Source organism: Xenopus tropicalis, chromosome 7 (genome assembly GCF_000004195.4).
Source record: "Xenopus tropicalis strain Nigerian chromosome 7, UCB_Xtro_10.0, whole genome shotgun sequence".
In the NCBI taxonomy this organism is placed as follows: Eukaryota; Metazoa; Chordata; class Amphibia; order Anura; family Pipidae; genus Xenopus; species Xenopus tropicalis.
The window spans coordinates 107,613,191-107,640,619 of record NC_030683.2 but is presented as its reverse complement, the minus strand read 5'-3'; the positions used below and the strand labels follow the sequence as shown (position 1 = coordinate 107,640,619).

Below are 27,429 nucleotides of genomic sequence, written 5' to 3'. Positions count from 1 at the left end.
ATTTGATTAGGTGAGCCAAAAGTGTGGCGTTTTTACTAAACAATAGGAGGGCTATTGGGCAGTATGCTTTTTAAATTTTGACTTGCATGCTCCTTTAAGAAGGATATTAATGAGCTGGAGTGCAGAGACTGCAACTAAACTGGTAAAGGGGATGGAAGGGTTAAACTTTGAGGTTAGACTGTCGAGGTTGGGGTTTTTTCTCTGGAAAAAAGGCGCTTGTGAGGGGACATAATTACATTAGAGGGGATTACAGACAGATAGGGGGTGTTCTTTTTTTCCCATAAAAACAATCAACGCACCAGAGCGTTGAGCGTTGATAGGGCAAAGTAAAAAGAAATGAAGTAGAAGTTGTATCAAGTCATATCAAAATGACACACTTTCGTCAACTTGTAATAGGACAAATTTGGACAAATCCAAATTCTACTTTAACTTGATTTGTTAATATAAAACTGTAATATAGAATCACACAAAAAAATACACATTTGCCCATATTGTGTATAAAAATGATATTTATTTTGCAAGTCAATTCCCTTGCCTTTCTGTAAGTGATATGAAGAGCTTCAGCAGCTGTAAAATGAAGACCAAGCACCTGAAATAAACAGGGTGCCCCAAATGCCATGGATGAGCAGACATGGATGGTCTCTCTCTGTTAGAGGACTTAAGTTGGAGTGGGCTTCCCTTAAGTGAAACAGATGGCAATGTAAGGTCACTTTTGAACTCCAGAATCTCCTAACATGCCATTAGGTTAGAAAAGGCCAAAGCATTGATGTTATGAACATGTGTCTTCCTGTACAGGCAGAAGGTGCAGGTACAGTCAGAGGGATGATATGATAGCACGGGACTGCATTACACCACCTTCTGAGGGTTCAACTTCACTATAAAAAACACAATTCTATCAGACGTAACAAGAGGCAAAAAAAAGATTAGAAAACATGCTTATGGGCGTAATTGTATTGATGTACCATAGCGCCCCCTTTTACGTTAATAGCCGCCCTGTATGTGCTCTATCTATAGTGCTGCTTTACGTATTACACAAATGAACCAAACTGTAAGTTCAGACACGCCTTTATCTAACCCTACACATCAGCAACTATACCTCCAAGAAAAGGCTCCCATTCATCAGTATGTCTATGGTTTAGCTGTAAGAACAGAAAATATGAAACTAAATGCAGCAGTTAGGTCTCATCTACAATGTCCAAAGTTCAAATGTTTTTACACAAAATTTAGAATTCCTCCATAAATATAATCCTCTAAGTAGCATGTGCTGCAAATAAACGGTGCTCTACTAATGCTAAGTTGTTTCTGCGTTGCTAAATCGTGCAAAAATTGGTGGAAAATCAGGTAATTCCCAAAATGCCAATGAGCACAGTGCAAAAAAGTTGCATGTGTAGACACAACATGCATAGGGATCCCTGGAAGTTATACCTCCTTAAACCATTCTTGGGGTCCCTTGTGACCAGCAAAGCAGAAGCAACGGACAGAGGATAAAGTATTACCACAAATAATGCCTTTGTGAATAGCAGTGATAGGTAGAATTCTTAATGCATTGTTTCACTTTGCACTTATTAGTAAATGAGCCCTACTGCATATAAAACAAGCTGCCAATATTGTAACATAATAAAGGAATAATGTAAGATGGAACTGCAGAAAATCAGAGGAAAATCCCTTGAGGACCTAAAGTGCATTGGTTGTGTGAGGAGACTTCAGGCAACTAAGATGAATAGGAGAAAGAAAACTCCACAGGGGGGGAAGAAAACCACAGCAGCTGTAGGAAAACAGACTGTTGGAATGGAGAGACAAGAAACTGTATTTCAGCGAAATGAAGAGAAATGGTACGCTAAAGATAACTAAAAAGGCGAGACACAGGAAAATAGAAAGAGATGGCTGGGATGGAGAGACATTTGCAGATACAGATAATTTGGAAGAAGAGACATGAAAATGTAGAGAGAGAAATCAAGAAATGTCTACATGTAAAGACAGGTGGGAAGGAGAGACACATAAAACTGCAGGCAGCTGGAAGACAAAATACAGTGTTTTAACAGGCAGGCAGGAAACAAAATGCAGATCCAATGGAGTAAAAAAACACAGTTGAACAATGGGAAGTACATCAGATCAAACAATTAATCTTGCTACAAGCAGCTGGAAGAAATAACACATGGTGATAGAGGAAACTACATATCTGATGCATGGAAAGACAGGAAACAACAGGTATGAATAAAGAGACAGGAGAAGAAATGTAAAGAGTAAGACTCAGAGTAAGATCTGAGTGGAGAGAGAGAAGAGACTACAGATATGAAAAGAGTAAGACAAGGAACTAAAGAGATGACTGGAGAGAGAGGAAAGCACAGAGACACAAGGGAGAGGAAACTATAAAGAGATGATCTGGAGGAGAGTGAAAGCCACAGACATGGGATATATGGAGAGTTAGAAAACTAGAGACATAAATAGGAAGAGACAAGATAATAAAATGGATGACACAGAGCAGAGAAATAATTAGAGACAGAACACATGGAAGAACAGGAAGCTACAGATATAAATACAGTGAGACAAGAACCTACCAAAAGATGACATACAGGAGAGTGGATACTACAGAGAGAGGACATATGGAGACAGGAAACTATAGATATGATACATACAGAGACATGAAATTACAGATATGACACATGTAGAGACAGGAAACTACAGAGAGGTGATACAAGGAGAGAGGGCAACTACAGTATACGATACCTATAGAAAAAGGAAACCACATGGGGAAAAAGGAAACTACAGAGATAGGACATAGAGAGAGATGGGAATACAGGGAAACTACAGATATGATACATTTTGAGAAAGGAAGCTACAAAGAGGTGACAGGAGGAGAGTGAGCAACTCTAGGTAGGAAATACAGAAAGATAGGGAACTACAGATATGATACTTGTAGACAGGAAACTACAAAAAGATGACAGGGGGAAAAAGGAAACTACAGAGATAGGACATATGGAGGAAACCATAGATATGATACATATACAGTAGAGACATGAAATTGCAGATATGACACATGTAGAGACAGAGAGATTGGGGACTACAGATAAGATACCTTTAGAAAAAGGAAACAACAGATGATACATGTAGACAGGAAACTACAAAAAGTTGACATGGGGAAGAGGAAACTACAGAGATAGGTCATACAGGGAGATACATATATGATACATGTAGAGACAGGAAGCTACAGAGAGGTGACACGAGGAGAGAGAACAACTACAGGTAGAACATATAGAAAGATAACTACAGATAAGATACCCATAGAAACAGGAAACTACAGGTATGATACATATAGACAGGAAACTACAGATATGACACATCTAGAGACATGAAACTACAGAGAGGTGACACCCGGAGAGGGGAAGCTACACAGATAGGATACATGGAGAGATAGACAATAGACAGACAAGAATCTAAAGAGACTTGCTATGGGGAAAAGAGGAAACTACCGAAACAGGACATACAAAGAGAGAGCAAACAACAGATAAGACAAAGAGAAGAGAGGAAAGATGATGCAGAAACAGAGAAATTCATTTTCAGAAAATAAAACAGAGACAGAACCGTTCAGTTACAAAAACAAACAAAGTAGACCTGAAATGAGATGTGAGAATATAAGGAGGCGCAAAATGATCTGAATCTATAGGGAAATATAATCGGCATTAGAAATAAGCAAAGACATATGTAATGGAAATACTAGAGAAGATCCATGTGTTCCTATAGAAACTAATGGCTACATACTCAAGCACATACTGACACATACATAACAGCAGGTAGTATATACATGTTTGTGTACATACCAACACATTCCTACTCACACATCCTTTCTCATGTATACCAACATTTACACACAGGTGTCTGGCTCAGAAAATCAGTCTATGTGTGGCTTCAGATGGTCCATTTTGGCTCAGGTTGGACCACAATGTGCAGTAGGTTCCCACTCCCAATGATGGCTCTACATAGGTTGTGGTCCAGCAGAGCGGATGCTGAAATATTCAGGGAACCCATTCTGATGATGTATCTGAGGGGCATGCAGCTGCTGAAGCCCGCCAAGCTGTGTTTCTCCCACAGGCACCTTCTGACCTCCAGGGACACCATTCAGTAATGGAGGGCTGATCACATGATGAGAGTCAGAGGTTAATTGTGAATAGCACTGCCCAAGAGTTACAGGGTACGGTACAGGCTTAGTTATCTGGTGAAGAGACAAAAAACCAGGGTCAATGGAAATACACGGCAAAATATATAAAATCTGTGGTTCCAATTTTACAGCTTTATTTTAAGATTTTAGATGATAACACCAGTGATTGATGATCATTACATGTTGCACCATCATAAGAAGGAGTGCAATTGTAAATAAAACCCTATTTTTCCACTGTATCCCTCATAACACCAATCACCCCTGCCAGTACCATATTAGACTAAACACTCTTTTGATAATTTTTATGGGATACTCTTTATTTCTAAATTACACTATTAACATAGCAAATACTTCACTCTAATATTTAACATTTTATTCTTGAACCCACAAATGTATTTTTTTAGTTGTAATATTGGTGTGTAGGCGCCATCTCTTGCATTGTGATTACTATCCCCTGTATTGTAATACACAGCAAAGCAGGATAGCATAGTTAGAATGGTAAATTGTACTGCTGAGATTCTCCTTACCCCCCCAGCACTCCCATTGTTGCTTGGAATGGAGAAAAGCTCAGTGACGTTGGGGACAGAATCACTGATAAAGGTGACGTTTCCATACACGTGATGAGGGAATTTCTCGGTGCTCTGTTCCATAATCCCAATCTGAGAGGTGCGCACATGATACGGAAAGTTCTTATTGGCTGCTGAAGGTCTTGTGATGATCTGTCCAGGGAAGAAAACAGTTCATTATAAGCTGAAATTTAAAGCTGCCCATGCATACGGCAATCAGATCTATTTCCTAATTTGTTACAGGAAAAAAATTGTAATGGAAATTCTCTACATGCCGACCGTCTGATCATGACTGCTGGCACATGTAGAAGGCACCCCAATATAACGGGGAAACTGGAGGCTGCTGAAAGAATTCTGGGAATTGTAGTACAACAAGAAATGGAAAGTCAAAGGTTGGACAACCCTGGTTCTTAAAAAAATCTAACAGTTGTTATGCAAAATGTCATGTGTGTATTACATGGATGGCATTATTTTCCCACGTGGGCTTCCATGTGACCAAGACCGATTGAAAAGTTGCGATAACATATTAAAAGTGCATTTAAAGGTTAACTTTCATAATAAGAAGATTTTCAGGGCCCAAGCATTTGCTCCTGCTGAAGACTCAGTCTCCCTTGACCATGATTACAATCTACCTGTGTAAATATGGCTCTTAACTAAACCCACCTGAATTGGTATCTAAAATGCTTGTTCAGGTATTGACTGGGCAAGTGGTAAACCTATTGGCTGAGGATTATGATTGTTGGACCATGGCTGAGGGGTGAGGCTGACGGTATACACAATTTTTCCTATTTGATCCAGTACTCAACCTACCACTTTTCGTTCAAGTCAAGCAAAGGTCTGATTATTTGGTGTGTGAACTAAACTGCCAACATTAAGTTTCTTAAAGCTTTTGGTCGGGGGGTAACAAATTAACTCTGGTTAAAATGCTTTAAGTAGCATATCTTGAAGCTAAATAATGCTGGCTAGGAAACTGGAATATAAAGAAGTGTATGTGGTTTCATTACTAGAATTACTCGAATAACTGAATAGCAATCCTTTGGAAAATACCAATACTCCCTTAGAATGGAACCCTCTGTATTGTAATGTTCCTTCTTCTGTTGCTGTAGTGCTAGCTACTTACCAGGAAGACTGCATGTGCATACAGGTGGATGCCCAGCTGGATCCCATTCACAATCTTCTCACGCGCCCATTTAGGGATCCCAAAATTTGCAATCAGGGCCATGACCGGAACTGCAAAGAACCTGCCGGCAAATAATGTATGGGTTATGAATGGGTTACTTACAGTCCTTATCCTGATCAATACGCTGTGTTAGAATACTAATGCCAGACACTAAACTGAGTCCTGCTTTCCTAGCCATTAGCCATGAAATAGCCCACAGCTATACTGAAAACTAATTAATGTAATGTAATTAAAATAATGTAATAGGCATTTGCTAATGCATTTATATTCTGCACCCATCACACAGTGTTACCAATCACTGTCATTCTACTATACAGAAAATAGTAGACAGAAGCCACAGTTTGCCCATACTTGTCCATTACCTACTCACACAATGTCCCAATCAGTGCAGTAACTAGAGCCCTATGGCCCCTGCCCCTGACTACTCTAACTCCCTTTGGGGGACTCTTACCCCTCGAGTCTATAATGAATGCTGCTGCCAGCCTCATACACCTCACCTTGCCCCATATCACTTCTAGATCTTAATTGGCCCTAAATATTAATTTATCCCTGTTTCCCTTGCATGTGGCACTGTGCAGAGACCTGCAGATCCTGCAGCTTTTCTGTCTAGCGGCAATAGATCTTTGTGTGTATTGCACCCTGTGATGTCCCAGGTGTGGCTGTAACCCCAGCATCGCCTATAGATGCAATGCACAATGGGTTTCCATTAAATGTGACTCCATCATACTGCACTGGTTCAGTGCTAGAGTAATAGTGTGTTCCCTGGCACTGTACTCCCTCCCTAAAGTTGTGTTAACGACACCATTGTTATTTTAATATAATACCTCTCCTATCCCTATAATTAGAAATATGCATGCACACTGGTTAATATCATAAATATATACTTTTCCTTCCATACTTACCAGAGAGTATAGGCTGCAAAGAAGGGCACATAAAAAGCCTGTTTCTCTGGGAAATGTTTGAGAGTCACCAGCACAGCGTAACAGAACCAGATGTAGGCAAGAAACTGCAATGCAATGTTACCATAGCCTGCTGGGGACTCATATGTGTACAAGACTTGAGCAGGATCAAAGAACTGGGATGGAAAAAGAAAAAAGTTGTGGTGAATGTAAAATAAAGCACATTCATCCTGTACAGATACAAGTCATATGTTATTTAGCCTGACAAACTTCCTTTCCCATAGCATGAGAAATTAAAATAATGGGATCTAAAACAAAAGGCCATACAAATTGGCCCACAGGCTAACCTATGGGTTATTAAAAACACTACGGACCTAGCAATCATAGAAAAGAAAACATAGCATTTCATGGTTAGCAGATTGGTTGCTATGGCTTTGCACGATTTATTACAGAGGCTTTCAGGTTTTTGCTTTCTTTATTCTACATTCAGAACACTATTGAAGGTTTGGTGATGTGTTATATACACCCAGTGTTACATAAGCGATGCTGAGTCATGGATTCCTCCCTTGTCACTTACCTGAGCCTCATGTATAAAAAGCACTGTGTGTGTCACCGTATACAATGTCATATATACAGACAGCTTGATGGAGCCCAGGTGACTAATGCGCCCTCTGAAGGAAAATAGATTAAACATCAGACAATTAGTATGGATTCCTATAGAATGCAGGCAAAGCCCGCAAAGTCCGTGATTTACACATGGGGTGGTGGCAATAGATGTATCTGTGCATTCATTAGTAAATGAAGACTATCTTGGCTCAGTAATTACTTGAGATATCTGGATTGATAGGCCCACTGCCTTCTGTCGAAGAGCTGATTTTTTACTTTAAAATGACCGATTCCAGAACGGTCCAATAATATTGTTAAATTATCGTACAATTAATGGTGTACGAACGATCTTCGGGCCACTAATTGGCCCGACCTTATCGGGCAAAAAATTGATTGGCTGGGTTTAAAAATGTTCAGCTGTAAAATCTGCCAATTGGTGTGAGTGCCAGACATTTGTCGTTGAACCATTGTTCTCTGCGCATGTCATGATTGCCAGCTGAAGCCAACGAACCATATCGGATCGAAGGTATATGTATGATCTTTCTGTATTTAACGTCAACAATAAGATGGCATCTTTTCGTATAATCGGTGTCTGTGGATGGCATATCGTATGGCAAATCCATCGTCAAACGATTGTGTTCATCGCATACCACTGACATATCCATTTAACATATTGGCAACCAAAGTGCCCTGCCTAGACAGCAGCTTTAGGTTGGCATCCCTCAGGAACTCTGCCTTTAATAAATGGAAGGTCCCAAGATCAAACAGACAAAAGTAAGATTACATTTACTATGCCTGCTGCCCGAAGGCCAATTGGCTGTCTAGTGGGCCCTATACCTCTCCATGGGCCCTAGGCCTTTTCTGTCCCAAGTAAATGTATCTGACAACTTTTCCTTAATAAAGAATAATTGGCAGGAGGGGTGCTACTGACTAGCAATGTTGGTGTGTGATGTCTTATGTAGTTAGGGTGAGACACTTTTATGTTTTTTTTCACCTTGTAACTGTGAATCCTTTTCCCAGTAGGATCAGCATCAGCAGAAATATCAGGAAACTTGCAGAGAACAGGAGTTTGGCTAAAAGACAGAGAATACAGACTTCATGTTCTATCTTTCCTTACATACCTCCTAAGTATGGAAAAGCAGGAGGGCTTGGGAAGGCATTACAAAACAGGAGGGCTGTGGGAGGCAAGGAAAAGCAGGAGGGCTGGGAGAGGCATGGCAAAGCAGGAGGGCTGATGGAGGCATGGCAAAACAGGAGGGCTGGGGGAGGCATGGCAAAACAGGAAGGCTTGGGAAGGCATTACAAAACAGCAGGGCTGTGGGAGGCAAGGAAAAGCAGGAGGGCTGGGGGAGGCATGGCAAAGCAGGAGGGCTGGGGGAGGCATGGCAAAGCAGGAGGGCTGAGGGAGGCATGGCAAAACAGGAGGGCTTGGGAAGGCATTACAAAACAGGAGGGCTGTGATAGGAGTTTGGCTAAAAGACAGAGAATACAGACTTCATGTTCTATCTTTCCTTACATACCTCCTAAGTATGTAAAAGCAGGAGGGCTTGGGAAGGCATTACAAAACAGGAGGGCTGTGGGAGGCAAGGAAAAGCAGGAGGGCTGGGAGAGGCATAGCAAAGCAGGAGGGCTGAGGGAGGCATGGCAAAACAGGAGGGCTGGGGGAGGCAAGGCAAAACAGGAGGGCTGGGGGAGGCACGGCAAAGCAGGAGGGCTGAGGGAGGCATGGCAAAACAGGAGGGCTAAGGGAGGCATGGCAAAGCAGGAGGACTGGGGGAGGCAAGGCAAAGCAGGAGGGCTGAGGGAGGCATGGCAAAACAGGAGGGCTAAGGGAGGCATGGCAAAGCAGGAGGACTGGGGGAGGCAAGGCAAAGCAGGAGGGCTGAGGGAGGCAAGGCAAAGTAGGAGGGCTGGGGGAGGCATGGCAAAGCAGGAGGGCTGGGGGAGGCAAGGCAAAGCTGGAGGGCTGGGGGAGGCAAGGCAAAGCAGGAGGGCTGGGGGAGGCAAGGCAAAGCAGGAGGGCTGGGGGAGGCATGGCAAAGCAAGAGGGCTGGGGGAGAAAAAGCAAAACAGAATGGCAGAAGGTGGCATGGCAAGGCAGAAAGTGTGGCGTGACAAACTAAGAGGGCTGGGACACCTTCTGCATAGGCAGATGTTAATGAACCCTTGGGAGGCTAAGGTATTATATACTGGAAAGCCTTGTCATGTGTTCAGGGGTCACCATACACAATCAGCACTGCATTTAACTTGCCATCTTATATAGTATTATGAATGCAACTGGCATTATATTTATCCTTCGGTTCAGACAATAATCTGTCAGTGTTTCATACAATTCCTATTATCAATCAAGAGATCTTAGATAGTCATGGGGTGATATTGATTGCTTTGGGGTGCTCAATATTTTGCTCACCCTATTGTTTAGCCCTTGGGCCACCAATTTGAACATAATTGAAGCTATGCAGGCTGTCAGGATGAAAGGACCTTTTATTGGGCAGTGTATGGTAACCTTCAGAGAGACACGCACACAGAATACATAGCAAGTATTATATACACACCTAGAACTTTGATGCTGCTATTGCCCACTCCATCTTGTGCATATTGGCCCCAGTAGACACAGAATAAGAGCAGGCTGAGAACTGTGGGGAAAAAGAAATACACAGGAAATATACAGGATAGAAACATGTTATTAACAGCACAGAATCACAGTTTGCAAAACCTGAGAAGTAAAGAGACGGGGGGAATGGTGCTGACACAAGGTGGCAAGGGACAATTAAAAAAAACAAGATTTCCACCCAAATAATAACATTTTGTTTTACACACTGCTAATATAATTCTTAGCAACTCAAGGAGAATATTGCAGATACCAAAATGGTAGCAAAAATTACCCAAGTGGCTGGCAGTGATTCAATTATACAATAGTTTGGGCAGTTTCCTATCACCATAGTGCTTTGGGCATCATTTTGATATTATTATCAAGCACAATCAGATTCCACAGCACTGTGCAATAGAAGATACTGCTTCTGTCCCCTAAATTTTCAGTCATTGACAGAACTGCACCTCGGTTAAAGAGATGATGATTACAGGCACTTCAGCTTTGGTTCTAATCCATCCATTAACTCTCAGCACCCATCAGTTATCATGCAGCCGTATCTGATGTGATAAACAGTGCCAGGATTCAAAGGCAGGGTGCCACCAGCGCTTTTAATTATAGATGTGCCCTAGCATCTCCTCTGATATATGAAGAATAATTTATAAGAAAAGTAAAAGAGAAAAGTCAGTAATATACAGTTTATACACAGATATTAGAAAATAGGTGGGAGGCTAGCTGTGGGACTCACTACAGATTAACCCCTTTCTTCCTGACATCTGGAAGACAAACCAAAGGCCAGTAAAACACATTGCCACAGAGCCAGTTTGCTTATATATCCTGTTAGTACAGGTACAGGATCTGTAATCTGGAGATCCGTTAATTATAAAGCACTGAATTACAAAAAGGCCATCTTCCATAAACTCCACTTAAATCGAATAATTCAAAGTTAATTTCCTTTTTCTGTTATAATAAAACAGTAGCTTGTACTTTATCCCAACTAGGATATAATTAATCTTTATTAGGGCAAAACAATTCTATTGGGTTTTATCAGAATTTAAATTATTTTTAGTGGACTTTATGTTATGGAGATCCTAATTACCAGAAAATCCCAGGTCCTGAGAAATGGATAATGGGTCCCATTTAATCAATGCCTTCTCCGTGCTGTGTTTGGTTTATTTTAACGGAATATTCCAGAGTAAAATTCTCTATATTTAGAAGGGGGTAACTTCTTAGGTTATTCTTTTCCAATGTATTACTCATTAATGACTGTAACTTCTAAAGGAGCTGCATGAATGAAGATACAGCTTCCAGCCCCCCGCCAGCTGTGCTGCCTTTCCTTTAATCCCAGCATGTTCAACTACACAGATTCATTCACGTGCACAATAAACTTGCTTTGAGGATGATAGATCCAGGGAGAAAGCAATTCATAGGCAGTACAGGCCAGTGTGAGCACTTGCTCCTTGATATTTCCTTTGTTCTAGCATCATCCACTAAACAATGTAAGGAATGTAAGCATGAACACACACCATTGCTTTATGAATGCTGGGGTATATAAGAAAGAGGTTAGCCTATTAACTATAATAGTATATATTAATGTTAATAGATAACAGACATTACCCCAAACTGTAACAATATGTATGAAATTTGCAACTGTTTCTAGAGACACAAATGTATATCGTCCCTGGTAAAGCTCAATGGCTAGGAGACACCTATGAGGCAGAGTGCAGTTTTGGGCACCCATGCAAACATAGAGACAGCTCTTTTAACTTATGAGCCATGTTAAAATCTAAAAACTGTCTTTCTTTTTGTGTCTCATTAACCTTGGCCTATTTGGTAGCCCCTATGTGGACTGGCAGCCTACATGAGGCTCTGTTTGGCAGTACACCTGGTTTTTATGCAACCAAAACTTGCCCAAAAGCCAGGAATTCAAAAATAAGCCCCTGCTTTGGGGCCCCTGGGAGCAACATCCAAGGGGTTGGAGAGCAACATGTTGCCCCTGAGCCACTGGTTGGGGATCACTGTACTAATGCATAAAGAAAACTCAACAAATTCACTATCAAACTTTTATATATGAAATATTCCTACTACAAACAGGTACAAGATCAATTATTTATCTAACAACCTTTTTAGCACTTGTTAAACATAACAGCTTCCATTACCAGTATAGGAAAGGCTTCTTTGTGCAGTCAAATTGCTTCTCTTATTCATTTTCTACTTCAGGGAGTTTTTTTTATAAGTGATTCAAATTTTATGTTGAATGCCTTTTTTTAAAAAGGAACATTATAGTTATAATGATAATTACAGTACACGTATTAACTTCCAGGTCCATTTATACAGTGTTCCAGTAGGTGCAGTAAGTAAATACGCTAACATGTCCTTACCCTCAACCCCAGCCGCTGCCATAAACATCTTGTATGTGGTGTGTAAAAGCTGCCGACCCCTCAAAATATCTGCCAAGAAATATTATATGCATGTAAGATATAAACCAGACCTGGGTAGAAGATATTTATTTATAATAACCAATACAAAAAACACATTTATTCAAACAAAACCAATGGAAAAAGAGAACATTTTGGGAAAATTGGCTACAAAAGAATAATATAGTGTACCCCTAAGTGTAACTTTTATTTACATGTATTTTTACTTTTAATACACGGTTGCCATTAGTCATTTAAAGGGTTTGTTCCCCTTTAAGTTAGCTTTTAGTATGTTATAGAGTGGCCAATTCTTAGTATCTTTTCAGTTGGTCTTCATTTTTACTTTTTATAGTTTTTGAATTATTTACCTTCCACTTTTGCCTCTTTTCAGCTTTAAAAAGGGGTCACCAGCCCAGTGCTTGGCATTTAAATGGTGTTAAAGTTTGATTCTTAAAGGCTCTGGCACACGGGGAGATTAGTCGCCTGCGACAAAATTCCCTGTTCACGGGCGACTAATCTCCCCTGATTGCTATCCCACCAGCGAAAATGTAAATCGCCGGTGGGATGGCATATGCGGCGGCCGGCGATTTACATTTTCTCCGGTGGGATGGCAATCAGGGGAGATTAATCGCCCGAGACACAGGAGATTTGTCACGGGCGACTAATCTCCCCGTGTGCCAGAGCCCTAAGGCACCAAGGGAACCCCGGAATTACTGCTGGCACCAGTGTCAATAGGCACACTTTCAGCTATTCCCCCTTACAACTGATTTATCTTTTTTTGTGTTGTGCCAAACATTTTAGAATGTACACTTCCCCACCAGTTTGGTTAACTATTCAGAAATACAGGTCAATCTATGTGCAGGGTGGGTATAACATTTTGGTTATATATATTGTGCAGGGTTAGTCCAGTCCTGCCTCAATCCATGGGGACCAGATCAGATCAAATTTGGCTTGTGTTCCTCTCGCTTCCGAGGTTAATTTGATTAGTGGGACACTTACAACTGATTTAATAGAAATGATGCACTGGTGCTGAGCACAACTGGATGTAAGCGCCTTTAATAAAATGGTAAATATATAAAATATGAATCAAGCGTCAAACGATGAAACCTACATATGCAATATCCGTACAATTGACTGTGCTCACAGTTAAGCTTTACGCTTCAGCAGGCACATTCATTAAGTTACTCTCTGCACATACTATGTACATATGGGAAACAAGATACTCACAGCCAAAATAACATGACAGCAGCAAGATGAGAATGAAGATCAGAAGGAAGGTGATATCGGTCTCTAGGATCCCTGTTGAATGCACGAAGAAACAGGATGTTGACCATAAAAGTAACTGTATACTCTTCCAGTAGTTAGGGGTAATCAAATCTGTTGTATTTGCACCTTACAGTGTTCAGTGTGATATATATTATGGGATCTGTTATCCAGAATTCTTGGGACCTGGGGTTTTCCAGATAAGGGGTCTTTATGTAATTTGGAACTCCGTATCTTGAGCCTACTAAAAATGGATTTAAACATGAATTAAACCCAATAGGACTGCTGTGCCTACAATAAGGATCTTAGCTGGAATCAAGTACAAGGTACTGCTTTATCATTACAGAGAAAAATGAATTTGTTTTGATTAAACTATTTGATTAAAATAGACTCTGTGAAATGGCTTCCTGTAATTCAGAGATTTCTGGATAATGGGTTTCCAGATACCTGACCCCATACATGTATTTGGCAGGTGCATTAAAGGACAACAAAAATCCATGTACTTACTGTACATAAAGACCCCTCTAGTGGCCAACCTCCTGAACCGCACTACTGTGCTCCCAAAAACAGCCTATTTACCCTACCTGTTCCCAAAAGCAGAGCAGCCCAGCACAGTTGGTGGGTGCCATGTTCCACTACTTAATCTTCTGTAGGGAGCATAGTCAAAGCAGAGCACGTGCAGCTGAAACCAAGTCCATAGTTCCCAAGAGACGATTAAGCAGTGCAAGGTATGAGATACCAAAAATTACAGAGGCTCTCTACCCAAAATGTGTTTTTTGCACAATGACATAAAATATCATTCTAAACAACTTTCCATAATAGAGTCATTACACATTTTCAGTGGATTTAATGTAATTTTGAAAATAACTTTAAAACTATTGTAATAAATGAATATTGGAAAGTTGCTGAGAATAACGGTTTCATTCCTTATCCCAAAAAACTGTTTTTAGGTCAAGATCCCTTTAATAAATCACACCTATAGCCTCTACAACATCAGTACTGGACAATAATCAGAAGCAAAGAGAGCTGCCACACTAGCCACAGCTAATGGCTATGCAGATCAGCCACAGTTGGTGAGATGTATTTGTATAAGTTTATACAGTAAGAGCAGCATTAGGCAGCAAATTTAGTACAGGATGAAAAGGTGGCATGAATGATTAAGTTTAGGGAATAGTATGGGCGATATAGACATTCAGTTCTAAACTTTAATCAATTTCGGATGTAACTGAAATGATCACATTGTCCTATATTTTCGCCAGCTGCACCTTAACATATTTTCAAATTCGGTTTTCTGTTGTATGAAGAATTTCCATGTGTCCACCCAGCAAAACGGACTGCTATCCAGAGTGTCTGCCCAAGTCTATGCAATCCATGATGTGTACCCACTAAAGTGCTTTGATAAGCAGTGCTATGGGTGCAAAATGACAGAATCCGTAGATAAAGCATCAGGTAGAGTATTAATCGGCAGCCATAGTGATACATACCAAATTCATCAGCAGAAAAGTGTCGTGTCCAGAATGATTTGCCATTTGTGAGAGTCATCTCATATTCCAACTGCAGCCCATCCCCCTATGGAAACAGATAAGGCGAGAGATAATTAATCCAATGGGTCCCTCTATAGACTTGGCTGCCCTCCTGTATAAAGATGCAGGACCAGAGCCTTTCCCCTTAAAAAGGGACAGTCGACCCAAAACCGCAGCCCATTCCCTTGCTGAGACAGAACCACAACTACAACTTATTTCCAAGAGAAGCAAAAAGAATCAAAACCACAGTTGCTCCCTAAACTTATAAGAAAACAGACAAACCAATCCCAAACTGAGGAGCCAAGGTTGTGCTATTTGTCCTGTGTTCCACTTACCCCACACTTGCTGAGTGCAATGTACCACCATCGCTCACGCACAGACCGAAAGCTCCTTCCGCTATTACAGCTCAAATAGCTCTGTCCGGCCTCCTTTATCACCTGCACAGACAGGACACATACACAGAAAAATAATCAGTATAAGGAAACCAACAGAAAAGGGCAATACATTAATACAATGGGGAGATACATAAAATTAATTAATAAGTCAAGGCAATCTTGTTCAATAATTTGTGTGATAAATGGCAGGGAACAATAAGGAATCCGGCATCTATTAAGTTACAGAACAGTGTGTTTAATAATATGGCAACACAATAGCCTTACCTGGCATCCAGACCAAACATACTGCGTTGTTAAATTAATGACCTGGTTGTTCTCTGGGCGGATGACAGATTCCTTCATCAAACAATCCTGTAAAATAAAGGGGGAAAGTACAGGCGGATATTCCATAGCTCTTCATGGTTGGTTCTGATTAATACAAATGAAATTCCATATCAAATATCACTTGTTATTTATGTAGCACAAATGGCAGTCAGTGACCTTATCCTAATGCAGCCTATCATAAAGTCAAAAAGGGTCAGCGACATATCTGCTACAGTCTTATTCACCCAAGGATCATCTCCAAAGGCTCAATAATTCACCTGAAAAAGAAATGCGTGCTGTGACTTTGAGTCTGTGATATATGAAGGGTATGTCAGATTACACATATTTCTGCATGTAGCTAGAGATAGCTGCCTAATGAGATAGCTCTCCCTATGGCCATATGCTTAGGTGCATTTTTGGGTGCAATTTGAATAGGATGGCTCAAAGTAAAATGTAATTGTGGCTGATTCTGTACAGTAAGTGCTTATAGTGTAATCTGGTCTGGCCGGGCAGCGGTGCTCTCAGAGACTGCAAAGACAAATAATATATTATGCAGTTTCTTCTGGTCCCGAGGCTTGTGCTTTCAACCTGATCACATGGAATGAGATTTTTAGATACTGTAGATGCTGCTTTAGCAGGCAAGACATGGATTTCATTATTTCCTAAAGGTAAAGGAGCATATTTCTAGCCACCAGCATGTAGAGCCTGCACCAATCTGTCTGACTGGCTAAGCCGTACAGTGATAACATCATGTGGGGAGATTTTAGTCATCAAAGTGATATTATAGCAACAAATTGTTCCAGTAAAGCCGATGGTAAGAATGTGGGTTTTAGGCCATAGTTACACGTGGCATCCGCTTCTCTCCTCCAGTGTTTTTGTATACTAAAGGGAAACTATATCCAAACATAACGTAAGCTTTTTGAAGCTTTTTAAAAAAAAAACAGAATTTCAAGAAACTCTGCAATATACATCAATTAAAATATCTGCAGCCCTTTCATGATTTTTAATGAAATAATATGGTTGGGAACAGTTTCCTAAGCCTGCCCCCTGTTCCCCTGTTCCCCTGCTGGCTACTTTGAGACTCAAAAAAATGTAACAGCAGTCAACTATACTCAGCATGCATCCTCCCAATCCCACAATTCCAGTGCAATGCATTGTGGGTTATGTAGTTCCTGCATGCTGTCTGTAAGCTGTGGAGAAGTTGTTACAATTTGTAAGATTAATGTTTAGTCCCTCCTCCCCTGCCAGGATTTCAAATGATGCAGAAAGAGACAAACTGTTTTGCAGCTGAACTTCAGCGTATAAAATGGAATATATTCATAGTTTTTAAAGAAACAGATTATAGTGGTTTGTATATAATAGGGGTTTCTGTATTGTGTCGGGCTCTTTAACAAATTTGTTCCTCCTTACTATTTAGGAAAATTAGGAAAGTACATTTGGCACCCCCCAAGTAATTTTAACATTCCTTCTCCTTTAACACCAGACAAAGTGTGGCTCTTCATTGGTGACAGAGGGTTAGGGCTATGACACACGGGGAGATTAGTCGCCATGCAACAAATCTCCCTTGTCGCGGGCAACTACTCTCCCTTAAATGCCATCCCACCGGCTAGAATGTAAATCGGCGGTGGGATGGCATATGCGGCGTGGCAATCTGCAGAAGTCACGGAAGTTTCTTCTCAAGCCAATGCCATCCCACTGGCGCCACGTATGCCATCTTTTCCGGTGGGATGGCATTTCGGAGAGATTAGTCGTCCGCGACAAGGGAGATTTGTTGTGCGGCGACCAATCTCCCCATGTGTCACAGCCCTTACTGAGCCACAATTGTCTTAGATAAAAAAAATCAAGAACATCAAGAGAAACTGAGAAGGAAATGTCTATTATGCACTTGTCTCAATTAGAATCAGAAGACCTATCTCTGACCCACCACAGATACAGCAGAAGGTTATGGGAAAGGAGAACTGGCCAATCAAGGAAGACATCAGAAACTAAAGCCAAGAATTCACAGCCTGGAGAATGAAACAGTTTTAGGTTTCTACAAAAAAAAATATATATTGATTTTTCATTTTACATTCTACAGAAATAAAGAATCACAGAAAGGCATGGCAATTCAGGAGCTATCCATTATCGTGACACCTGCATTTATGGGAGACTGGAAGATTTCAGAGGCCACATAAGGGTAAGACCTAATGTTGCTACGAGATATATTGTGGGTTGTTAATATACTGTTGGTGACATGGATGAGAGAAGGGCAAACACCTGCAATATTTAATAGAGACACTAGCCAGAATCACAATGAGAATCCTATTGTAAATCTTTGGTAAAACCCCATCTAAAATGCACAATGCAGTCTATTTCTCATGTCACGCAGGAGGATCAGTGGCTTCTATCTGGTTTCTCTAGGACCCAAAGTCTATCCTGCCCCATAAATGTATATCTATTTAGCTCCAAGTAGTATCTATTAATCTAACTTAAAGGGATTCTTTGAATTTATTTTTACAGTTCAAATAGTTCACTCTACCATTAAGTTTTATTCTTAAACCTATAAATGTATTTTTTTAGTTGTAATATGGGTGTGTAGGCACCATTGTGCCTGAGTCTGAGCTTTCAGAAGGAGCCAGCGCTACACATTAGAACTGCTTTCAGGTAACCTATTGTTTCTCCTACTCCCATGTAACTAGAGGAGTTGTGACTTGGCTGAGATGGTCTTGGATTTTTACTATTAAAGGAACAGTAACACCAAAAAATGAAAGAGATTTAAATTAATTAAAATATAATGTACTGTTGCCCTGCACTGGTAAAACTGGTGTGTTTGCTACAGTAACACTACTATAATTTATATAATTAGCTGCTGTGTAGCCACGGGGGCAGCCATTCAAGCTGGAAAAAAGGAGAAAAGGCACAGGTTACATAGCAGATAACAGATAAGTTCTGTAGAATACAATAGTGTTTTATCTGTTATCTGCTATGTGCCTGTGCCTTTTCTCCTTTGAATGGCTGCCTCCATGGCTACATAGCAGCTTATTTATATAAATTATAGTAGACTTTCTGGAGTAAACACACAACTTTTACCAGTGCAGGGCAGCAGCACATTATATTTTAGTTACTTTTATACACTTTCATTTTTTGGTGTTACTGTTCCTTTAAGTGCTATTAAGTGCTCATATCTACCACTAGGTGGGGCAAAGTAGCATTTTTAGCAATGCAGATGTCAGGGATCTTGCTACCTTCCTTTTGTTCTGCTGATCAGCTGCTAGGGCAGGGGTGGGCAAACTTTTTGGCTCAGGGGCCACATTGACTTACAGACGGCCCGGGCCGGGGCCTCTCAGCTCCCACCCCGCATCCTGCAGCTCCCCACCCCAGCATCCTCCAGCTTCCCCCTTAGCATCCCACCCAGCATCCTGCAGCTCCCCCCTCAGCATCCCTCCCAGCATCCTACAGCTCCCCCCAGCGTCCTTCCCATAATCCTCCTCAACATCCTCCCACCAGCTCCCCCCAGCGACCTACAGTTTCCTTAGGCTCCATCCTCCAGCGACCTCCTGCCTCCTCTGGCTGTGTCAGTCCCCCGGTTTACGCTGCATCTGAAGTCAGGAGTCGGCGGGCCGGATTAAAAATGCAAACGGGCCGGATGTGGCCCGCAGGCCGTAGTTTGCCCACCCCTGTGCTAGGGGAACGGAGGGGGGGATATCACTCCAACTTGCAGCGCAGCAGTAAAGAGTGACTGGAGTTTATCAGAGTACAAGTCACATGGCTGAGGGCACCTGGGAAACTAAGAATATGTTTTGCCCAATGTCAAATTTTAAAATAAAATATTAAAAATCTGTTTGCTGTTTTGAAAAACATATTTCAGTGCAGGATTCTGCTAGAAAAGCTCTATTAACTGATGTGTTTTAAAAAAAAAAAAAAAAAACATCTTTTCCCAAGACAGTATTCTTTTAAACCTATGAAGTCAAACATCTAAGGAAACACAAATAATAAAGAAAATAAATCATTACCCACATGAGGACACTGTCACATTTACTGATGGCAAAATAACTGTTTACCAGGTTCTCTAACGGCAGTGAAAACGTTGCACAAGACAATTCACGCCCCATTAAGTAAAGGGGGCATCTATTATTAGTGAAAGGAAGATCTCACCTTCAGCATGGCAGGTCAAAATATATCCACTGAAAGAGTATTCTCCTTCTTTCCATTAATAGAAGACTGCTCTTTCTCCCTACATTGAAAGTCCATAGTATTGGGCTGTCTTTTTGGAGGGATTATGCTTTGGCTAACAAAAACTGAACTAATGATTTTTCCGCCTAAGCCTGGTCCTACCCCCCCCTTTTCTATCTCTATTGATGGCACCCTCATCAACCCCGTCGATTCGGTGCATTGTTTGGGGGTGATCTTTGACTCCAGTCTCTCCTTTTCTGACCACATTAACACCACTGTCAAAACCTGTCACTTTTTCTTACGCAATATTACCAAAATCCGTCCCTTTCTTTCTACTGCAACAGCTAGGCTGCTCATGCATGCTCTCATCCTGTCACGACTGGATTACTGTAACCTGCTACTAACCGGCCTCCCTAACTCCCATCTTTCCCCCCTACAGTCTATATTAAACACTGCTGCCAGAATTCTCCTCCTCTCATCCAGGAGAGGTTAAGCCCTTCCCCTGCTAAAGTCCTTATCGTGGCTTCCTATTAAACAAAGAATATCTTACAAACTCCTTCTCTTAAACTTCAAAGCCCTCCATTCCTCTGCTCCTCACTACATCTCTTCCCTTGTGTCTCCGTACGTTCCTGGCCGACTCCTTCTTCCTCGCAGAGCAATCGTTTGGTTGCGCCCCCCACTACTACTGCTGTTTCCCGCCTTAAACCTTTCTGCCTTGCTGCCCCTTACATTTGGAATGCCCTCCCTGATTTCCTCCGGAGAGAATCCTCCCCCAGTGTTTTTAAAACTAAACTTAAAGACTACCTTTGGAGCACTCACCCAGCACCTGATCTGGGAACTGGCACTTATATTGTAGTGTCACCCACTGTGACCTACAGCACTTATATTTGCCGATTTGTGTCTGTAAGTTACCCTCCCATATAGATTGTAAGCTCTACGGGGCAGGGACCTCCTTCCTCTTGTGTCCTCGACTCTTAACTTATTGCAGCTGTATTTATCTGTATTTTATTCTACTGTACAGCACTGCGTACATAAGTAGCGCTTTATAAATAAAGATATACATACATACATTGGCATTGTGTCTTTGCGTTTGTAAACTCAACTATCTAAATCAATTTGGTAATTAATCCTGTTATGAGCTCAAAATCCTGCAGTTAGTGGGTTTCTGTTTTGGTCTGAATGCTCTAAAAAGAAACCCTTTGTTCATATCAAAAAGGGGGCATTTTCCATTTTAAAGAAAGTGGGTATAATCAGTAGGGGAGGCCATAATGTAAGGTACTCCCAGTGATTATAATCTCTTACCTCAGATCCCACTGAACAGGGGTACTGAGCTCAATAGTTGTGATCTTCTCTATGGGTGAAACCCCGAATCAAAGCACCATGTGGCACACACTCAATCGGACACCAGGGCTTGAGTGCGTGCCACATGGTGCTTTGATTCGGGGTTTCTCCCTGTGCTCCGGGTCTGGGGCATTGCACCCGGACCACCGAAAAGGAGCCGTGAGTGACCTGACTCTTTTAAAGATTTTTTTACAGGTTGTGTGGCTAATTGAACGGCGTAAACATTTCTAGGGAGAGGCTTGGGGCATGGGCATCCCAGCCCTCTATTAACCTGGTGAGCTTGTCGCCGTCTTTATAAATTGTTTAAAATTGTAACTGGTAGCCAACAAGTTCCTTTATATATATATATAGAGAGAGAGAGAGAGAGAGAGAGAAAGAGTCTCAGGTCAATTCCAGAAATATTTCAAAGCAGTTTGCCTGTGTGGGACTGGGATTCATTCCAAGAAAATGTCAAATGTCAAAGGGGGCGTAAAATAAGGCTCTACTGTACGTCCTGCTTGTCCCAAATATCTAGCATACATTTATACACAATAGCTATTATAGGATGAACAGTCAGGTTGACAGGCTTAACGGGTGGCGTAAAAGGAAAGATGAGATATTAACACAAGGGCTTCGTTAGGTTAATACTGTCATTTACAAATGAGTACGAGCAAGTGCAGGAGGCAACATTCTAGCACTAACCTTGTTTTCCTTCTTGTATACAGCCGGCCACTGGGAAGCATCATCAAAATAAAGTAGTATATTCTGGCAGCACTTGGCCTGCATAAAGAAAGACATTTATGTTTTGCAAGTACAAACATCTATATTCAGGTGATATAATGAGTCTAATATCTTAAGGCCACAGCTGTTTTGAGGTATGACATAGGCTGCAAAGAACTATACACAAGAGAACAAAATGGCAGAGACTCTCCAATAAAATAATGAATCCATAAACAAATCTACAATTTGTGACCAAATAAGATATTGTCATGACAGAAGAAAAAATGTAAATTTTTAAAATTTGAATTTTTGAAACGACAAATAAGGGAGACAATTAACTATAAAATACCCTTTTTAATTATCGGAAGGGCTGCCCAGGTCAAAACCTCCCCCCAACCCCAGTGATGACACAGCCCCGCCTCCCTTCTTAGCCGGCAGCGGTGACAACCCTAATCGGAGAGCTAGCTAGCCTAATATTGATAGCCTATTCAATCTGATGTGATGTATTACGTGGACTTACCTCTGGATATTTAAACTTAAATTCCAGGCGACCAAAATCTGACAGGAAGCAGAATCGTGTAAGAAACACCCAGTCCTATGAAAAAGGATGATAAAAGTAATTTGTATATATTCTTTTTTGAGGGGCACCCAAAGTAACTTCAAGCAGATATGCTCCTATATTTTATTCACAGCAGGGTTTTCCACAATAGTTTATCTCTCCATATATGTATATATATAAATGTACAGGGAAAAATACCTTCAGTCTTTATATTCTGTATGTATGTATATTTTTATATTTTAAATATCTCACCCCACCTACAGTATTTGAATTGCTGTGTTTACATTCCCTTCTCTTTAAGGAGACTATATTTAGGATATACTATTTGTTAATATTCCAAGTCCCTCTCAAGAAAAAGACCTGGACTGATGTATTTAATGATATGGTCAAATGTGCTCCAAGTATCTTGATACAAGAAACATCTCAGAAGGTTATGCATAGATGGTATCTGGTTCCTATAAAACTATCAGTATCCCTCCTCTTCCCATTTATGCTTTACAGGTTGAGGACAGCATTTGGTGGCAGTGCCCAAAGGTGACTAGATTTTGGTCTAGGATTAACGTTATGATTACAAGAGCCACTGGCCTTGTTCTTATTTCCAGCTGAGGCAAAAGGTACTTACGGTTTCTCATTATATATTAACATATATTCTCAGTGGCAAAGCAGACCACTGTGAAAGCTTGGAAATTCACTAGAAATTAAATAGGTTCAACTAGACTGGGTAACTATCCAGTTATGGAGTGATTTGCTGGCATCACCATGGGCAGGTTGGACAGTTTTTAGAAAAATACGGGATTCCTGCATCCAATATAAGGGCCTTACTTTAGTGTGATCTTAAATTATCACCTATATTACAAGCTATTTACTACCATAATATATCTTATTGAACCATGGATACCAGTTTTGTTTATATTTTGTTGTTTTATTTACCTTATTTTTCTTGAATGCTGTAACTTTAAATTTTACTGAACACCTTGTGGTTTGACTTCAGTGTGTGCAAGCAATCATTATATCGGAAACAATTTTATGTGCCTATTTTTCTTGCTAAACAAAATAAAACCTATTTACAAAAAAAAACTGGCTTTCTATCTCTGCTCTCTGCAGATAGCATTTTTCTAAAAGTAGCTAAAGATTTAATTGCTGCCTCTGCTACATGGGCTTTCTTTAGTATCAGCACAGCCAAGGTCAAAACAGAGTATGTGAGGCCCCATTATTTATATGAAGCAGGACTCTCAAACCTAATGCCCTTCAGCTTCTGTTGAGGCTGAAATTGACGAATCCTCCACTAGATAAAAAGAAAGTGCACACCCAGACACTCGAGCTAGAGAGCACCGGGGACACAAGGAGAAAAAGCTTTGTTCACAGCCACCCCTTGTTAATGGTGTTTCTTCCCTTAGCTTTCCATGTCAAAAACCCCTAAGGCAAAGTTCCACATGAAATATCAGTCAGCTGCATAATAGGTCATGCCACAAAAAACACATTTTATTATATTTGCCAGGTCTCTTCATCTAGCCATTGGCAACCAACATTTCGGGTCAGATTTATTAATCTTTGTATTTTTTTCATTTCATAAAAATCATGTTTTTAGATTATTACCCTAAAACAAAATTTTTCCGATATTTAGCAAGTGTAAAAAACATGAAAAACTTCAAGACAAAACTACAACATGTAAAAATTGGCAAGGTCATACAGAAGTCAAATGATTGTTGATATACAGGTCCCCCCCAAGTGACTGGCCAGTCCAAACATTTCAAAATATAACCTTAAATATCAAGGGATATTAAAAAGTTTGTAACACTTGAATAAAAAAAAAACCCCTAAATGCAGTTGACATATAAAGTGAATAAAGATTTCTTTATTATTTCTAGGAACTACAAGAAGGAAAAGTTAGAGGTTGAAGAGTCAGCAGAGAAAAGGAACTAGCGATTAGATAAAATACAGGTATGGGATCCCTTATCCGGAAACATGTTATCCAGAAAGTTCTGAATTATGAAAAGGCCATCTACCTTAGACTCCATTATAAGCAAATAATTCTGAATTTTTAAAAATTATTTCCTTTTTCTCTGTAATTATAAATCAGTAGCTTGTACTTGATCCCAACTAACATATATTTAATCCTTATTGGAGGCAAAACAATCCTATTGGGTTTATACAATATTTAAGTTTTTTAACAGACTTTAGTTATGGAGATTCAGATTACAGAAAGATCCCCTAACCCCAGGTTCCAAGCATTCTGGATAACAGGTCCTATATCTGTACAAGCATAATCCTTAATTTAGATTGGGTATAGGTTAGAAAGCTATCTCCTCATACAGAAAGAGGCAGCTAACATACTCCTGCCCGTAGGAGCCAAAGCACATATCATAAACCGTACGGTATAAGTAACAGATAAGCTGCATTTCCAATAAATGAACCCTGCTTCTATATCATCACACAGGGAAGAAAATTAGCAGGAACAGCAGGATAACTTTAAGCTCTGGTCAATTTTCTTCTTTAGGTAAGTACCCCCAGGAGGGCTAACATTGCACAAAAGTTTGTAACGTATGGGAAACTGATGGCCGTGAAGTCACAAAGAGAGTGTTGTGCAGGTTTTCCAAACATACAGCTTTTCCAAAGGCCTTGGAAGGCCAGGTGATGTCATCCTATATCATCAACCACAGTAGGAAAGTAAATTAGAAACAGCAGGATGACTTTAAGCTCTATCTCCATATCATCACCTGGGTCCTCTAGGAAAAATGCTAAGAAACATATTGCTCTGTAGGTTTTGCTTCTTCCTGGTGGTGCCTTGTGCTTTACTTCCTTCCAAAACCTGTTATCACTTAGAGATGGCTTTTCAACTGATTTATTTCAAGTTTTATGTTTGTCACATCTCCCTCACGTGGAATCTTTAAAATGTAGAAACCGGTGATGGGCGCTCCCAGGATCCAGAGGTCACCAAAAATATTTCTTTAAAATAATTCTTTAAGACAACATCTCTATAGCGGTAAGTATTTTGTGCTTGAAAAGCACTGAATCATAGGCTAAATACAAACAAGAAGTCACTATTTAAACATTCACTAAAGGAAAAACAAAACGTTTTACAAAATGTAAGTGCTCATACAGATAAAAATGTTTCTATTGGACATTCTTGAGGTACAACATCACATAGAAATAAGGAAATTGGGAAAGTTGAAGGAAAAGTAAAAGAAGTGGAAAATATAACAAAATACACAATGAGGAAAAAGATAAACACATGTACTGAACCTTTCATTGAGGCCATTGGCTGATAATGAACTTCATAAAAAACCTTTATCCTCCTGTTCATCCAAAACTGTTTGAGACCAGTAATAACCTGTAATTATTGTGCGCCACAGCAATAGCAAGAGACTGCTGGTCCTATTTATATTTTTAAGAAAGTTTATTATTGGAATCTTTGTGATGTGAAAGTGTATGTGGCAAGATTTACTCTACTGTGCATGGGCAAATGGTAAACGCCAATGGAATGAAGATATTCAGGTAAGGAGATGCCAGTGCAGTGCTTAGAGTGTTTTGCCACAAGCCGCTGCAGTTGATAAACTCACCTCAGGCAGCATCACCCTGCAAATTACCAGGGGTGGTAACTGCAAACCATGTATATTCGCTTGCTACTGAAGATAATATCTATTGTCAAAAAGGCAAAAAAATGTGCTAATAAGAATTAAACAGCTTTAATTATTAAAGTAATGCTCAAAAATACTATTGGGAAGATGGAAAGCTATTGCTCTTAGAGCTACGTGCTGTGGGATGCATGAATACAAAGTTCTAACATCTATAATTGGTGTGCCATTCCATGGACTTCTTTGGTCTTATTACATGTCCCCTGATTTTGATATAGCTGGGAAGGTGTATAACCAAATGATCAATTAATTCAGAGAGTTGCTGCCCAAGGTATCCAACGGCTGCCACAATAGTTCTACCCAGTGGTGGTCTATTGGGCTTGTGTATACCAGGATCAGTGTTTTTGTCAATTAAAGCAAATTCTGGAAAGGTCTTAGATTTTATTGTGAGCAGGCTGTAAGTCTCATAGTCAGATCATTGTCTCTCTGCTGCTTTATACACCACTTTATCCATGGCAGCTGTTAATTCCCCTTTGTCAGCAGATAAAATAACATCAGAATCATCAGATCTTAAGTCATTAAGAGATTGTATGTCTGTAAGTAAGTTTGTAAGATTATGATGACAGGGGTAACAGCATTATGAAGGGCTGCTCCTTTTATACTAGTTTGCTATATAGATTAATGGTAAAGTATCTTAGATACAGGACAGAAAAGTCAGAATTAACTCAAAATGTATTCTACACCAAACCTACCAGGTCTACTTTATTATGCATCCAAGAAAAGGGTTTTGCACAAGGGATGTCTGGGATGCTATTAGAAAGGTAAGTAAAATGACAACACTGTACTTATACAGTTTTTTTCCTCAGGCCAGTGCAGTTATCCTCTAACAGGAGCATCATCAGCAGTTGGCACTGCTCCTTCTGTGAAAGAAACTTTAGATGTGTAAAGGCACCAAATGTTATTTTATATGCCCCTATTTTGCCCCTATATGCGCACTGAAGATACTTTTATGTCATCTGCCACCAAGAAATGATATTGAACTGGTGCATTAACTGTAATACCAGAAATGAACTATAAGTGTAACAAGAAATAAGTAGGGCAGACATCTGGAAGACTTAAAGAGCGTATTCACCAACATATCTCTGACATATAGAGAAAGAAACCAATGCATCCAGACATTTTCTTTTCTGCTTAGAGGTTGAAAA

General features: G+C 40.3%; 1 protein-coding gene across 1 annotated transcript in view; it reads right to left on the bottom strand.

The window, feature by feature from the left end:
- Window positions 1-491: 491 nt before the first annotated feature.
- The window catches only part of tmem145 (transmembrane protein 145), a 49,722-nt gene continuing 22,784 nt past the window's right edge, over window positions 492-27,429 (bottom strand). Inside the window, exons 2-15 of the mRNA XM_002936403.4 lie at window positions 22,611-22,685; window positions 22,073-22,150; window positions 15,860-15,946; window positions 15,536-15,637; window positions 15,162-15,246; window positions 13,642-13,713; window positions 12,379-12,447; window positions 9,963-10,043; window positions 8,402-8,480; window positions 7,379-7,472; window positions 6,805-6,977; window positions 5,843-5,963; window positions 4,684-4,875; window positions 492-4,210 (exon numbers count right to left, since the gene is read on the bottom strand). Coding sequence (XP_002936449.1) covers window positions 3,974-4,210; window positions 4,684-4,875; window positions 5,843-5,963; window positions 6,805-6,977; window positions 7,379-7,472; window positions 8,402-8,480; window positions 9,963-10,043; window positions 12,379-12,447; window positions 13,642-13,713; window positions 15,162-15,246; window positions 15,536-15,637; window positions 15,860-15,946; window positions 22,073-22,150; window positions 22,611-22,685 — 1,545 coding nt within the window. The 3' untranslated portion in view covers window positions 492-3,973. The remainder of the gene's footprint in view (window positions 4,211-4,683; window positions 4,876-5,842; window positions 5,964-6,804; window positions 6,978-7,378; window positions 7,473-8,401; window positions 8,481-9,962; window positions 10,044-12,378; window positions 12,448-13,641; window positions 13,714-15,161; window positions 15,247-15,535; window positions 15,638-15,859; window positions 15,947-22,072; window positions 22,151-22,610; window positions 22,686-27,429) is intronic.